At 38.4% G+C, this 13337-nt stretch overlaps 1 protein-coding gene across 3 annotated transcripts in view; it reads right to left on the bottom strand.

Moving 5' to 3' along the window:
- The window catches only part of CDK14 (cyclin dependent kinase 14), a 329408-nt gene that overhangs the window by 242797 nt on the left and 73274 nt on the right, over positions 1–13337 (bottom strand). For all 3 annotated transcript variants that reach the window (XM_063324807.1, XM_063324809.1, XM_063324808.1), the window contains one exon: positions 29–274. In XM_063324807.1, the coding sequence (XP_063180877.1) occupies positions 29–274 (246 nt within the window). The remainder of the gene's footprint in view (positions 1–28; positions 275–13337) is intronic.

Raw genomic sequence — 13337 nt, 5'->3', positions numbered from 1 at the left:
CAAGCAGGTGTCAGGACTGTGCACTTACAGAGCTGGGGCTGGAGTGCCGCCTGACTTTAGGTGATTCCTTCCCTGCAGATGAAGTTTTGAAGTTAATGCAAGCGTTGTTCTCCGAATGAACCCTCTTCACTTGATTAGTTGGTTTCTCAAATGGATCAAAACTACTCTGCGTCCTCTGAACCCGTACTTTTTTATCCTCAGGAATTGTATCCAGAGGTTTGATCACTGAATCCATTCCCTGGCAGTTCCGTGTAGACATCTTTGTGACACATATCTGAAAGGAAAAAACAGCATTCATTGACTCTAACAGGCTTAAAGTCTGTGTCAATCCATACATCAGCCAGCATCAAAAAAGGCATTGGACTTCATAAGCATTCATTATCTATTTCTACATTAAAATTGCAAACACCACCTGCATTTTACATAGGGATGCATTTTACGTAGGGGAAACACACCACAGTCATAACAATAAAAAGCCTATCTTTGTAGAGTGTACTAAAAGATCCTGAAAAAGAAGACAAAAGAGGAACATGCATAAAATTCATACATTTGTTTTTTCTTGTACAATGTGCTCTTAGCAAAATGCCACTTCACTTCTTTCTCCAATCTAGCCACCAATATCTGCAAGCAGTATTGATTTCCATTTGTTTAAAACTGGATGAGACTAAACTTAAATAAATGATGGTAGTTTGTGTGTGCACTTCGATGCTGGCTTGCCGAAGATCCAATACCGGTATATTATTGTATTTTTAAATAATGCTTATACAGTGTTATTATTATTATCACCATATGTCTCAGAAAATCAAATCAGTAAATCAATTCCCAGGCACTGAAACGTGAGACTGCAGCTTAATGGCACACTAAAGCACAGAAGTTCAATTCTTTGTTACTGTGAAGTATGACTCTGCCAAGCCTCGAAGACTGCAACTTGCTGCTTGAGCTACCAAAATACACTCTTGCTAGTTCAAAAGAACTAAATGAGCAGAACGGTGAGTTTAGATCCTCCAGTCATGTACGTTTATGTTTTTCATTGTAATACATTCCAACATATAAGACTTTTTTTTTAGATCATACAGTTGGTAGGGGGTTGTATTTGAGGCCTCAGCTTCCATTTTCACCCATAAGAGACTCGACCTTTACTTGTGAAGAAAAGAAATAATCTTAGCTCTCAGGCTACAGGGAAAGGCTACGAATGTGATACAGGCAGACCCCAGAGGCTCCTTAAATCATAAGGCAAATTAAAAGAATCTACAGTGTACTTTTTCCAAGATATTTGCAAGTATTTAAGGATATACAGTGTTAATTTGCTGTCAACTGTACTGTTCACACACATACAATTAAAGAAGCATAATGTTCCATTTAAGCACCTACAATCTAAGCATTTTTGAAAACTTGCTGTCATAAAATAGTTAACATGAAAACAATAAAAAGAAATATTTACAATTTATTCAGGACTCTTTCCCCATAACCCAAAGTATCTCCAATACAAACTTCTCCAATAAATTATTCTTTGCCATTTCCCCTGAAATCCAACTAATTTCAATTGTTTATAGACATACTGGGTGGCTATAACTTACATTTTTGATGTTTTGTGGTTTTGATGATACACTGTAACTGTAGATCAAAGATTTCTTTTGTACATTAAAAATTTAAAGTACACTTCCTGCACAGTGCCATCTGGCCAAACAATCATACAGCAGGTCAACTCTAATGACAGACATTACTCGCACTGCAAACCAGGCTTTACAAGGGTTCACGTTTCTTCTCATTAAAGTGGTTTCTCCAAGACTAAAACTTAACCAAGTTTTAACTGAGAAAAGGAACAGCCCCCCTTCCTTACAAATGATAATTCCCTCTCAGGCCAAAATTAAGGCAATTATGTAATTTTGGTCTATTACTTCAGAGAGAAAAGATATATTACTTCAGAGAGGGAAGATAAAGAGCTGCTGCACAAAGAATTTTTAATTAGCCTTCTTGTAAAATTAATTGGCTGCTTTTCCCTGAAACAACTTACATGCACAGACATGCACCCACATACTTCCCACTGTCCTCTCCAGATTCGTGATGCTTGCTCCCAACAAAGAAGTTTTAATTATGATGTAAACTGAAATTACTATTAAAATAGCAGTGCTTCCATTTTGCTTAATCGACAGGGATGGAAATAAATCAGAAAGTATTTCTCAGCCTATGAAATCCTATGATCCAGAAAACAGCGGCAGGAAACAGGGAGGAAAGGCTCAAAAGCTTGTACTTGTTTTCCTTTCAAATTACCAAAGGCCACCTATAGCCAGTTAAAATGTTTGGAATCCACAGCTATAAACATACTATAGATAATAATGCCATGAGTGCTGCTTCTAGTTTCTTTTTCCACTGGAAAATCTCCATGGCTAGTTCTAACATGGGCCAAGTAAGCATTGCATTAAAAAAAAAAACCAACATGCAAGACAGCTGTTACTATTGATCGTCTCTACTGGAAGCAGTAATAGTTTGGAATTAGATATTGAAGGGAGCCACTTTAACCTTCAGGTCACTTGACTGAATCTGGAGTAGGATAAAAAAAACCCCACAACTGCCTTCTAATAGCCAACTTCAAACATTTGCAAACGACTAAAATCAAGACGTACACCAACCAGCCGCTGCTCAGAAGTCAAACACCTCAGTGGATGCACAGACTGAACACCGGCATCACCAGTGGAAAAGACTGAAGGCTGCAGAGAAGTGCAAAAGCAGGGGCTGCTCCCGGTGCTCCTCTGCCTGCTCTGCAACTGCAGCACTTCTCCTGCCGGCGCTGGGCAAGGGGTTTCATTCACCACTTCTCTCTCACCTCTATCAATACTTCCCTAGCAGAAACAAAACATTCTCTCCAAGTGACTGCTGACCACAGTGCACTGTCAAGCCAACAGAACTGAGCTTATGCTGTTGCTGAAGGATACGCATTTCCAATCCATCTATCCTTCCTATAAAATTCTGAAGAGAAACAATATTTAAGCGGTTGGTTTACATTCTGACTTTGATAGGCCAAGTACAGCTTCACACTGAAACTCTGTTCTGTGAAAGCTGAAAGGAGCAGGTCTAAAATGTCAGTGCTGGGCACTGGCTATAACTTCAAAATTACACAGCTTAAAGTTGCAGTAAACTCATTGGTAGTTTCAGGTTTCCCTCCATCAGCAAGAGTTAAACTACCACAATGGCCTTGCTTTTGCCCCTGGGCAGTGGGTACACCCACTGATGGTAGAACTTATTCTATAGAGACTTATCATCCAAAAGAGCAACAGTGTATGTCCACATTTTGGAGATCTTCCTGCGCATACAAATGATCTCAGATATCACTGGGATGAGTATATCCCTTTTAGGAATGGTACAGGCTTGAATTTTTCTGTTACACTAATTCAGCCTTTTAAGTATCATTTTTCCCTTGTACTGCATAACAGAAGTGATGCGTATAAATTTCAGCCTCTCAAATACTCATACAAATACTTAACATCAGAAGCTCTTAGACCTGTAAACCACTCTCTACCACCTGGCAGTTCCTTGCTGGTAGTCAGGAGAAATCTAAACTCCCCCCTCTTAGTTCCAGCTTTCTTTTTGCATAAAAGAGTAAGTACCATTTTCCAGTTAAAGCACAGTATTTGTCACAAAGGAGACAGGGTCGTTTTCAGCCTTTTAGATGCTTCCATGCAATCCTCTGGGCTAATCAGAATTTCCTTCTGAGGCCATTTTGCCATGTGTAAGACAGGATCTTTCTTTTCACCCCATTTCATCTGTTTTATCTGCAAAAGGCATAGGTGGTTTGGGGCTATTCTTTGAATAACCCTACATGCAGGACAACCCTCACGCGCTCCAGTAAAGATGACAAAGTCATTCAGAAAGTAATGAAAACTATCTCTTGCCAGTGCAGCCTCAAGACTGGATGATTTTGTTGAGTACCTGCTTTAGCTGCAGTTACCAGAATAAAAAACAAAGTGTAAGAGCTCATGACATATAGGAAGTCAATCTATATGATTCAACACCCCTTCTGGCCCTTGCTCTATAAATCTATGTAATGCTGTACTTAAAACCACAGAGCCTAGACACTCATTGAGATGCTGTAAATGCCACCACAGCCTAAACCAGTGCTACATGAAGATGTGATCAATGGCATCTTAACTATTAGAAGCACTTACCCCAAATGTATATGGAGACAATATAGGTGATATCTTGGCTTGTCATACAAGATGACAATCATGCTTTACAAAATGCAATCAAAAGAAAGAGAAGGCAATAACTTTTCAATATGAATGCAATATCCATTTAAAGAAACTTCTATCTAGTGCACAACATGAGTTATTAAGCAGTTTTAATTACTGTTTCTTTAACAAAAGTCCTCACACAAGTAAACATTAAGGTATGTCAACACGTTAAGTGATTCTTTCCCCTTCAGGAGTAACTGCATAATTTGGTACTTCCACCACAAACTACATTGAAAATGTAACTTTCAGAAGTATAAACTATTTCAGAAACTGTTTGGCTTTTAAAAGCAGTGCAATGAAATCACAGTTATCACTTTCAGAAGAGGTATTTCTGCCAGCACATCTCGTAACTATGGAGAGCAGAGAAATGGGACCTTCGTTTATGCTTTCTCTCTTTTTTATAGGAAACAGCATTTAAAAATAGGACAATCAACTTAATACATTCAACAACTACATATTATTACAAGTGGAACAGGCAATACACCAAAAAACTCTGTCATGTAAGCACTGTTTCAGCAGACATTCCCTTCCTTCCCAACCTTACATCAGATAGTAAAAGCTCACGAAAATCACTGACTGATTCACCACCTCTGACTGCAGGCATGTTAGGTGGCCCATACATGAGACATAAAAGAGGCTACAGCTGCTTTCTGCCACCTAAGTTCCAACCTGGCAGAAATTCCAATAGTGGTACCTCGGAGAAGCATGCTGAAAAACAGATGTTGGCAAAAACGGCAGCAGAGGAGCAGGGACAAGGAGTATACATAAAAAAAAAATATACTTCTTACATGGAAAAAAGGTAAAACAAAATCAAGGCAATGGTATGTATGATATTCACATCAGTGAACTTTACTTGTAGGACATACATCCCCCAAGCTTTTGCTTTGGTACCAAGATGAAAGTCCTAGAAAACCCGAACTAGACTCCAATGCCCAACCTCCCTTTGGAAGGAGCCTTGTTCTTCTCCACAGAGAACAGAGTGATCCTACAGAAACTCATTTTTTGTGTTTGAAGTTACTGATTGGAAAAGCACTTCCAAAGCAGAACTCGGAAACTGTCCAGCGACTCAGTGCCTTCATGGGAAAGGAATTAATCTGAAAATAGCAATGACTGTTCCTACTCAGTGAAGCAGAAGTTTTAATAGTTGAGATTCCCTGACCCCAGCCTTAGAGGAAAGATGCCTGTCAGCCCAGGTATGGTCCAACAGAAGCACCTCTCCGTGAACATCCTGCCCATCTCATTTCTCACATAAGGATCATTAACGTTAAATACACAATTGTAATTCCCCAAGTTGTTTCACACTCTGCTGCCAAACAGAATGCCAATACCCCAAGCAGTCACCAAAGCAACCACTGGTATCTCATCCATTCTCCACACCCTGACGACTGAAATAATAAACTCGCTGTTTTAATTTGTCTACAGTTATTTAGACTGTCTCAACTAAAAAGGTAAGACAAAATGAGAGATGGTAAAACAGAAGTCATTTCGCCACTTAAAACCTATAGCACAAAGACCTGCCTTGCAGTTGTTTGAAAAGCAACTTCCAGTATTACTTGAGCTATCACAGATTCTGGCAATGTAAAGTAAAATAAAAAGCCACCCCATAAAAGTTAGCACAGTTTGGTATTAGAAGTTATTTTAGTGTTTCTGTCTGTGTTTTTATTTATTTAAAGTAAAAAGAGTCATTACCACACACCTAGAACATTAAAGAAAGCGCACCTCGAAATTCCTAATATTAGATCCGCAAAAAAGCATAACGTGGTCTTACACTTTCTTAGTTGCTGATCAGAATCAGAAGACAATGCACAACAGACAACAAAACAGCTTGGACAGTCTTTTTTCCCCCTCTCATCCTAATTAGTCTCACAATCAATTTGAGGAGATCCCAAGGCTGCTCCAGGATAAACAGGCTTAGTCATCATTACATCAGTAAGGATCACTGGCTAGAGTTTCCTACAGCCCCTAGCCTAACATCACACTATTTATCACATCTCAAGACATAATGTCTGCAAATAGCCAAATTTTCCCCATAAAGATTACTGCTGAAGTTAAGAGACTGAAATCACAAGAAATGTATTTATGTTCCATGCATAAAGTCCACAATAAGTCCTATTAAATAAATAAAAATCACTATAACCATTCATGGAACGATTTCTAAATAAAGATGTCTCTTTGAATCACCTTGTATTATTTCAAGCAATACTGCTTAATCTGCATTTGGGATTAATGTAAAAAAAAAAAAAAAAAAAAAAAGGTTTATCAGATTTAGTTATTGTGATAGATTCAATGCAAGATTTTTTTCACTTTCTCACTGTCAGCAAAATTAAGAAGTCCCAAACATACCGGATTCTTAGAATTAAAGGTTGCTGGATTAACTAATTTACTGTTTAAAGTAATCTATCATTTAAAGAGCGAGAGTGATCAGTTAAAACATGTAAGTAATTTATAGTGCTTACGGTTCATGAATTTTAAAACAGTCATGAATGTCCCCTGAATTAATCACCTGTTAGCGTACTTAGTAAAAGATAGGCTGTTCCCTATCAGTGGAATTTATTCACATGACTAAAGATATCTTCAATAACAAAGAAAAATCAACTTTGGCACGACAGACCAGACAACCTACTACATAGAAGAAAAAAAAAAACAACTTAAAAATGCTTGCATAGTGTAAAGACATACTGCTTTGAAGCTCATCACATCTTTTAGGAAGATGCATTATACCTGTCTTTTAATTCCTGCATGTAAAATCCTACAAATGATTACTATGATCATGCAGTACCTATGGACTTATGTGAAATATTAAAATACTACCATGCATCTTCTACTCTCTATTGGTCCTTGCCACTGTGTACATCCTGGGAAAAAGTGGTCGGTTGGGTAAATACCAGGGCGAACATCCAAAATTCTTACCAAAAAATCAGAACAGAACACCTGAATTGCCTACTTGTACTGTTCCAAGAGAAGTAGTATGAAAGGACCTGATATATGGAAACTCAAGATCTAGCACCCACAATGCAAAAATAAATAAATTACTGAGTGACTTGAGGCAAGGAAGTCACTCAACCTCAAAAAAATACATTTTTTGGTTATAATAATGATCCCACCGCTATCACAAGCAGACACTGGGAACACTAATTCATTTTGTAAACCACTTGGGCTTTTTAAAGCGAAATTTTATGAAGATATAGATTATAATTTGTAGAGCCAAAGCCCTCTGGAAGGTAGCACAACAATCTCATTATTACAGAGAATAAGACTTAACGCTTGCATTTAGCTGACAGATGTATAAAGAAAAAAAATCACAAATAGCCAAGTGACTACTAACCCAAAAGCTGAATTGCTGAGAGCATAAGGCCAGCATTAATTTTCACTGAAAAAACCCTATCTGGATAGGAGTTTTCATTATCTTTCATAAGCATGTTATTTTCTATCTTGCCTTGGTACCATGGCAATTGGGAACTACACAAGTCATCTGCACATTCTGGCAGCACTGGAATTTGACATTTGCTACTTATAAAACACAATTTGGGAATGTTCTGGAGCATTATAAGCAGCTTTGTTCAAAATAAAAACGCAACTGTCTGGAGAATCATTCTCTTTGGAGAACAAAGCAGTAGGGCGGCTCGCTCTTTTTATAACCACAGGTCTTGTCTGCTTCTCGGCCCAGCTGGTAGCACTCCCCATCTCCCCTGAGAAGAGAGGGTCAGCAAAAGACTTGCACCCACAAGCAGAAACACAAACAGGTCAAGAAGAGAGTTCAGCTGGTGAGAAAGCTACAATGTGGGAAAAGATCAAGGAAGAACAAGTGATGAGATAAGGGAGCGAATAAGATTGTGAAAGGGGAAGTGGAGCATGTAATGCTGCATGACATCACCAGCTAGTTCATACTGGAACTACCAGTGCATCGAGGCCCAAATTTGAAAGAGGTCCTTCGACACTCACCCTTCCCTGTCATCACTGGCACCAGCTCTTTGGTTTGAACATTTGATGGGCACAGCTAAAAAGAGCAGCAAGTGAACTTGAGTAAGAGAAAAATAAAGGGGAAAAAAACACAGGCCAAGAAACAGAGTAATGGTCACACACGGAAGGAAAGGAAGGAAAGGAAGGAAAGGAAGGAAAGGAAGGAAAGGAAGGAAAGGAAGGAAAGGAAGGAAAGGAAGGAAAGGAAGGAAAGGAAGGAAAGGAAGGAAAGGAAGGAAAGGAAGGAAAGGAAGGAAAGGAAGGAAAGGAAGGAAAGGAAGGAAAAAATTATTATAGAACAGGCATTTCTTTTCCTGCCCTGATGGACTGTGGTTTCTTTCTGGTAGCCTTTGGGGGAGGGTAACAGGCTCAACTGCGTCCCAGAACTGTAATTCATATTCTTGGGTATTATTTGTTCAGCTTTATTTGGATGCAGAGATTGCTAGCAATGCTAGCTATGAACTGCAAATGCAATGGAAAACAGAGCTTGGAGACTGAAAATGGTATCCAGGGATATGGTATGCTCCTTGCTGTACCTACCACAAACTTACTCATACATCTCCCACAGCCCATCTCAAAGGCACTCTCCAAAAATGGCTGTTTTATTTCTGAAGTCGAAGCTGATGTTAAACCAACTGTCTTTGTCATATGGAAGAAGGCAAATATAAAAAGGTCACTGAAGTGCCAGATGGAAGAATTTTTGAACTGGAAGCTCTGACATTAATTCCCTGTGTTTGTCTGAAACACTGCACTCAAGGAGCACATTAAATGTCTGTGCTGAATTTCCAAGTGAGAAACAAGTCACTCTCACATAAAGGCCAACTGATCAGATTTAGAGTAGGAATCCCAAGATCATACAAATCTGAAAAGAAATTTAAACACCTGAATAAAGTTTTATACTGGAAGTTATTATGGGCAGTGCTTACACAGCTCCTTCCTCTCCTTCTCCCCCCTGCCCCACCAAACTTGCAATTTATTCTGCTAAATTAATACCTAAAATTTATCATAATTACTGAATCAAGCACAATGCTGGGAGCCAGGAAATACTGCACGATTTTATGTCCCTTACATGCAGCAAGGTACAGCTGAGAACTTCTAAAATTCATTTTTTTTTCTGTTCATAGTACAGTTTAACTTCAGAAAAATGAGTTTTCAGAACACCAAAGTTGATGTTCCTCTCCTCACAAGAAAAAAGGTCTGATCTGAAGAGAACACAGATTAGACTTTAGGTATATAAAAGCCTACATATGTCCTCAAAAAAAATCCTGTTCTGCAACAATAGTCATCAGGAGGAGTCACCTAAGGACAGGGTCTCAGCTAAAGGTCACACATAAATCCTGACAGCCTGTAACATACATTAAAAGAGACAGAAACTCAACAGAGCTGATCTAAAGGCAGGTTTTGCTCTATTTCTGTACTTATGCCCCAAAATACAATAACTGTGTTAGTATTAAAGCCTAGCAAATAAATTCTTCCCTCTACCTGTGCGATGCTCAGGTTTGCCAAAAAGTGGTATACAATATGGCATTCACGCTCTTCCTGCAATTGCAATCCGGCTGCTGCTTCCATTAACCTGCTTCAAGACTTGCTGCATCCAAAAGCAGGAGGGTCGTTCCTCCAGTAAACCAAGCAGGAGGATGGAGGAGCGGATCAGCAGAGGTGTCGGCGTGGGAGAGGCAGTTGCCAGCGCCAGGCACAAGCCAGAGACTCCTTGGTAACCAGTAGAGCGGTGGAGAAAGTGTCTGAACATAAACACTCTGCCATGAAATTGTGACAGGTGGTTTCTATACTCTTTTACTTAGTTACCCATTTGTATCTGTTGTCTATCCTCCTCTGTAACCATATGAACAGCATTTAAAAATAAAGATTAAAAAAATATTTTCAGTCCCTTTCCCATATCGGCCTCCTGCTCCAACAGATGGCTACATGTGCCAGTGTAAGTTTATACAGTTTTCTTTCCATAAGTGCATTATTAGTAGTTTTGTACGAACATTATATTAAGTCTTTCTGTGTTTACAGGTTTATAATTTTATTCTATCCTTCAACACTCCCCCCGATCATGAAGTTATCAAAGGCACATCCATAAATGCAGTAAGTCTTCCCACTGCCATGTTCAAGTGTGAGAAATCTTGAGAGACTTGACAGCAAGCCTATTCTTGCTAAATTCTGAGGCTGTCAGTAAGGTTTTTGAGAAAATAAATGGTAAACAACTCCATGACTTGAAAATAGGTTCTACCTAGTTCCTTTAGGCTCCTTTGCTTACCCTAGCAAGTCTCTTGATTCTTTTACAGGTATCATCAAGTACTTCGGTTGCAAAATAAAACCAAGAATTTTTCTTCTACAAGCAGGGACTGTAAAAAAAATGATGCTATTGATCAGATCTGGTCATGCAACTGATAGTTTAAGACTTAAACCCAACTACTCAATTAAGAAGTGAACTTCTATCTGATGAGCCCAAAGTTAGGGCAAGAAAGCAATGAGATATGATGAGATAAAAACTTAATTTCTAATTGCAATGAACCAGAGAGTTTGTTTCAAACTGACAAATCAGACAATAGTTTCAGAACTCAAGACCAACCTTCATATATATGCTGAAGAGCACTTTTCTTATAAAACAAAAAGAGGAAGGGGACAGGTTACACAATCATCTGTGCAAAATATGTGAATTCGCAGACCGAAAAGTTTTAAAAGCATTTTTTGTCAGGTATGACAACAACCTTCATTGCACTGAAGCAGCATTTTGTACCATCCTTTACAAATCAATGGGAGTCTCGCATTATCTTCAGCAGACTCTTAAGAAGTGCTTCCCAAGAAATAATTCAAGGCTAGAATGGTAAATCAGTGTGGCTTTTCCTCCTGCATTCAGACCAATTCCTTCATCTAAAAAAAAAAAAAAAAAAAACCCACAAAAAATTTCTTACTTCATTCCCTCCCCTCTTTTCTGCATCTGTTCTTCTTTCCTTTCCTTCCCTTCTTTCTCTTCAAAAGTTCCTTTTTACTATCTTTAGCAGAAGGTAGAGGAAAAACTAGATAATGAGAGTACTTTTATTTCATTCCGCTAACGCATTTCAAAGTTTCATTCCAGCACCAAGAAAGGAATCTCTCCTGCTCTTAGGTGCTTTATCCCTGAGGGTCAACAACCCTACAGCTTGAGAAATGCAGCTTCCAAGGCAGATCAATGTCACAAGGAAAGACAAGCTCTGTGAGCGATTCTAGATCTGCTCCCTTACATATTATCTTCCACACCACTGAATGTGACAAGGTATCCTCTATCAAATCAACACAGTATAAAGGTATAGACAGAAAAAGAGCTTCAACTTTGTCATTATTCTCTTATGCGAGTACTCTTCAGGGATTTGAATAACCTATATTCCAAGCCAGTCTCCCAAAAATCTAGTAACAGCCATCCATGACCTTTCTGCCATTGTTTTCTTTCATGGAAGTTTGAGAGTTCAGACGAGGATGACAAGTCCAGCTTCACAAACAATTAAATTTAGTGAATCGTCATCTGTGTTTGGATCTCACATGCACCTGACTTCTTTTTGTTAACTTGTTCCTTTTTCTTTTATTTTTTTTCCCCTCAGATAAATGACCTGGTTACAGAATTCTACAAAAATTGAAAGAAAAGTCTTAAAGGAATTTTCTAGCAGCTGCAGTTTGTCAGACCTGCAGTAGCACAATAGCTTTCAAAGCAAAAAGGTGTAAGAAAGCATAATGCAACTTGCTTCTCAGTACATACTGTGCTACGCTGGAAAAAAAATGGCAGAACCCTTGCAAATGTACCATGTCCTATAATTCAGAATTTTGTCAGGGGGCGTAATGAAAATTGTAGCATCTGAAATTATTCAGAATATGAAGAACACTCCAGTGTATCTTTTCTTGCAAAGACACATAAAACTTAAAATGGAGAGGTTTCAAACTGATAGTGGGAAGAGCTCATTATAAGGAAAACTATAATTTTATAAGAAGAATTCTCTGAACAGCATAGACATAATGCTCAATTTTAAAAAAAAACTAGATATTTCAAGACAACTGAAAATCACTGCTGCTGCTTTGATGTGTTCAAGCAAAAACATGTGCTGCAGTAGACTTATGACTGTGCTCAAATCAATTCTAAAGAAAAAGCTATAACAGTATGAAACAGTCAAGCCTCCTACAGTTGGTGGCAATTTGCACCTCCAAAGCTGTGAGTTCATCTTGCATCACTTTCAACGAACAACAGACCCCAAGAATCAAATTGGTCGAAAAACACATCAGTGAGAAGTCCTCCACCCTTACAGCGCATTACGTTTCTCACGAAAATATTTCACAAAACTGAGACTGACTGCAGATATTTTGCACAGCTTTTCCGGCACGGCTGCCTACCAGCAGTATAATCACATTTTATAATTATATAATTTTATGTATCTATCTGGACTACTTTGTCAAATACAGGGAATTCCTTGCCAACTTGAAAGTTACGGGTGGTGGTTCCACCGCTTTCCCGGGCAGCAGCAAAAGCAATCGCACCCATCACTAAGCTGTGATGGAACTTTCCAAGGCAAATCTTCTGCACAACATTAAAATAACATTTCTATAGCCGATATTTATCAACGGAATCCATTTGTTCATTAAAAAAACCACTATTTACAGGGAAGTCTGGACAAGCATAATTTACACATATTCTCTACAGGCTTAAATACATTTTCTTTGCACTCACAGAAAGATTTAGTAAACTGGGAGAGGACATACTCAAACGTACTAAGCCTGTAGACCAAAAAGCATCAGAAATTACTTAAATGAAGCTGAGTTTTCACAATATATAAACAGGCATTACACTTTTTCCTAGTGGTTTTATTTCCTCACTGCTCACTCAGCAAGATTTGGTATTTTCCCCTTCAGGTAACTTGTATACAATTTAATATTAAATTATAAACATCCTACACAGCAAAACTGAAATACAACTAACATGAATACTATACAGTTTACAGGATAGAATGATACAGACTGGGTCAAAAGCTTGCTGATATGATGTTTGGCACTAGCTTAGATTACTTTATATTTCAATAATGTCTAGATGAAGTTTATCACAGATCTTTATCAATCAGAAGCTGCAACCGATCTCTCATAGTCAGTAGGATGAGATAGCAAGCTCTACTGTAGCATTAA

Source organism: Chroicocephalus ridibundus, chromosome 2, assembly GCF_963924245.1.
Source record: "Chroicocephalus ridibundus chromosome 2, bChrRid1.1, whole genome shotgun sequence".
Classification (NCBI taxonomy): Eukaryota; Metazoa; Chordata; class Aves; order Charadriiformes; family Laridae; genus Chroicocephalus; species Chroicocephalus ridibundus.
Note: the sequence above shows the minus strand (reverse complement) of the source record. Positions and strands in the feature narration are given on the sequence as shown.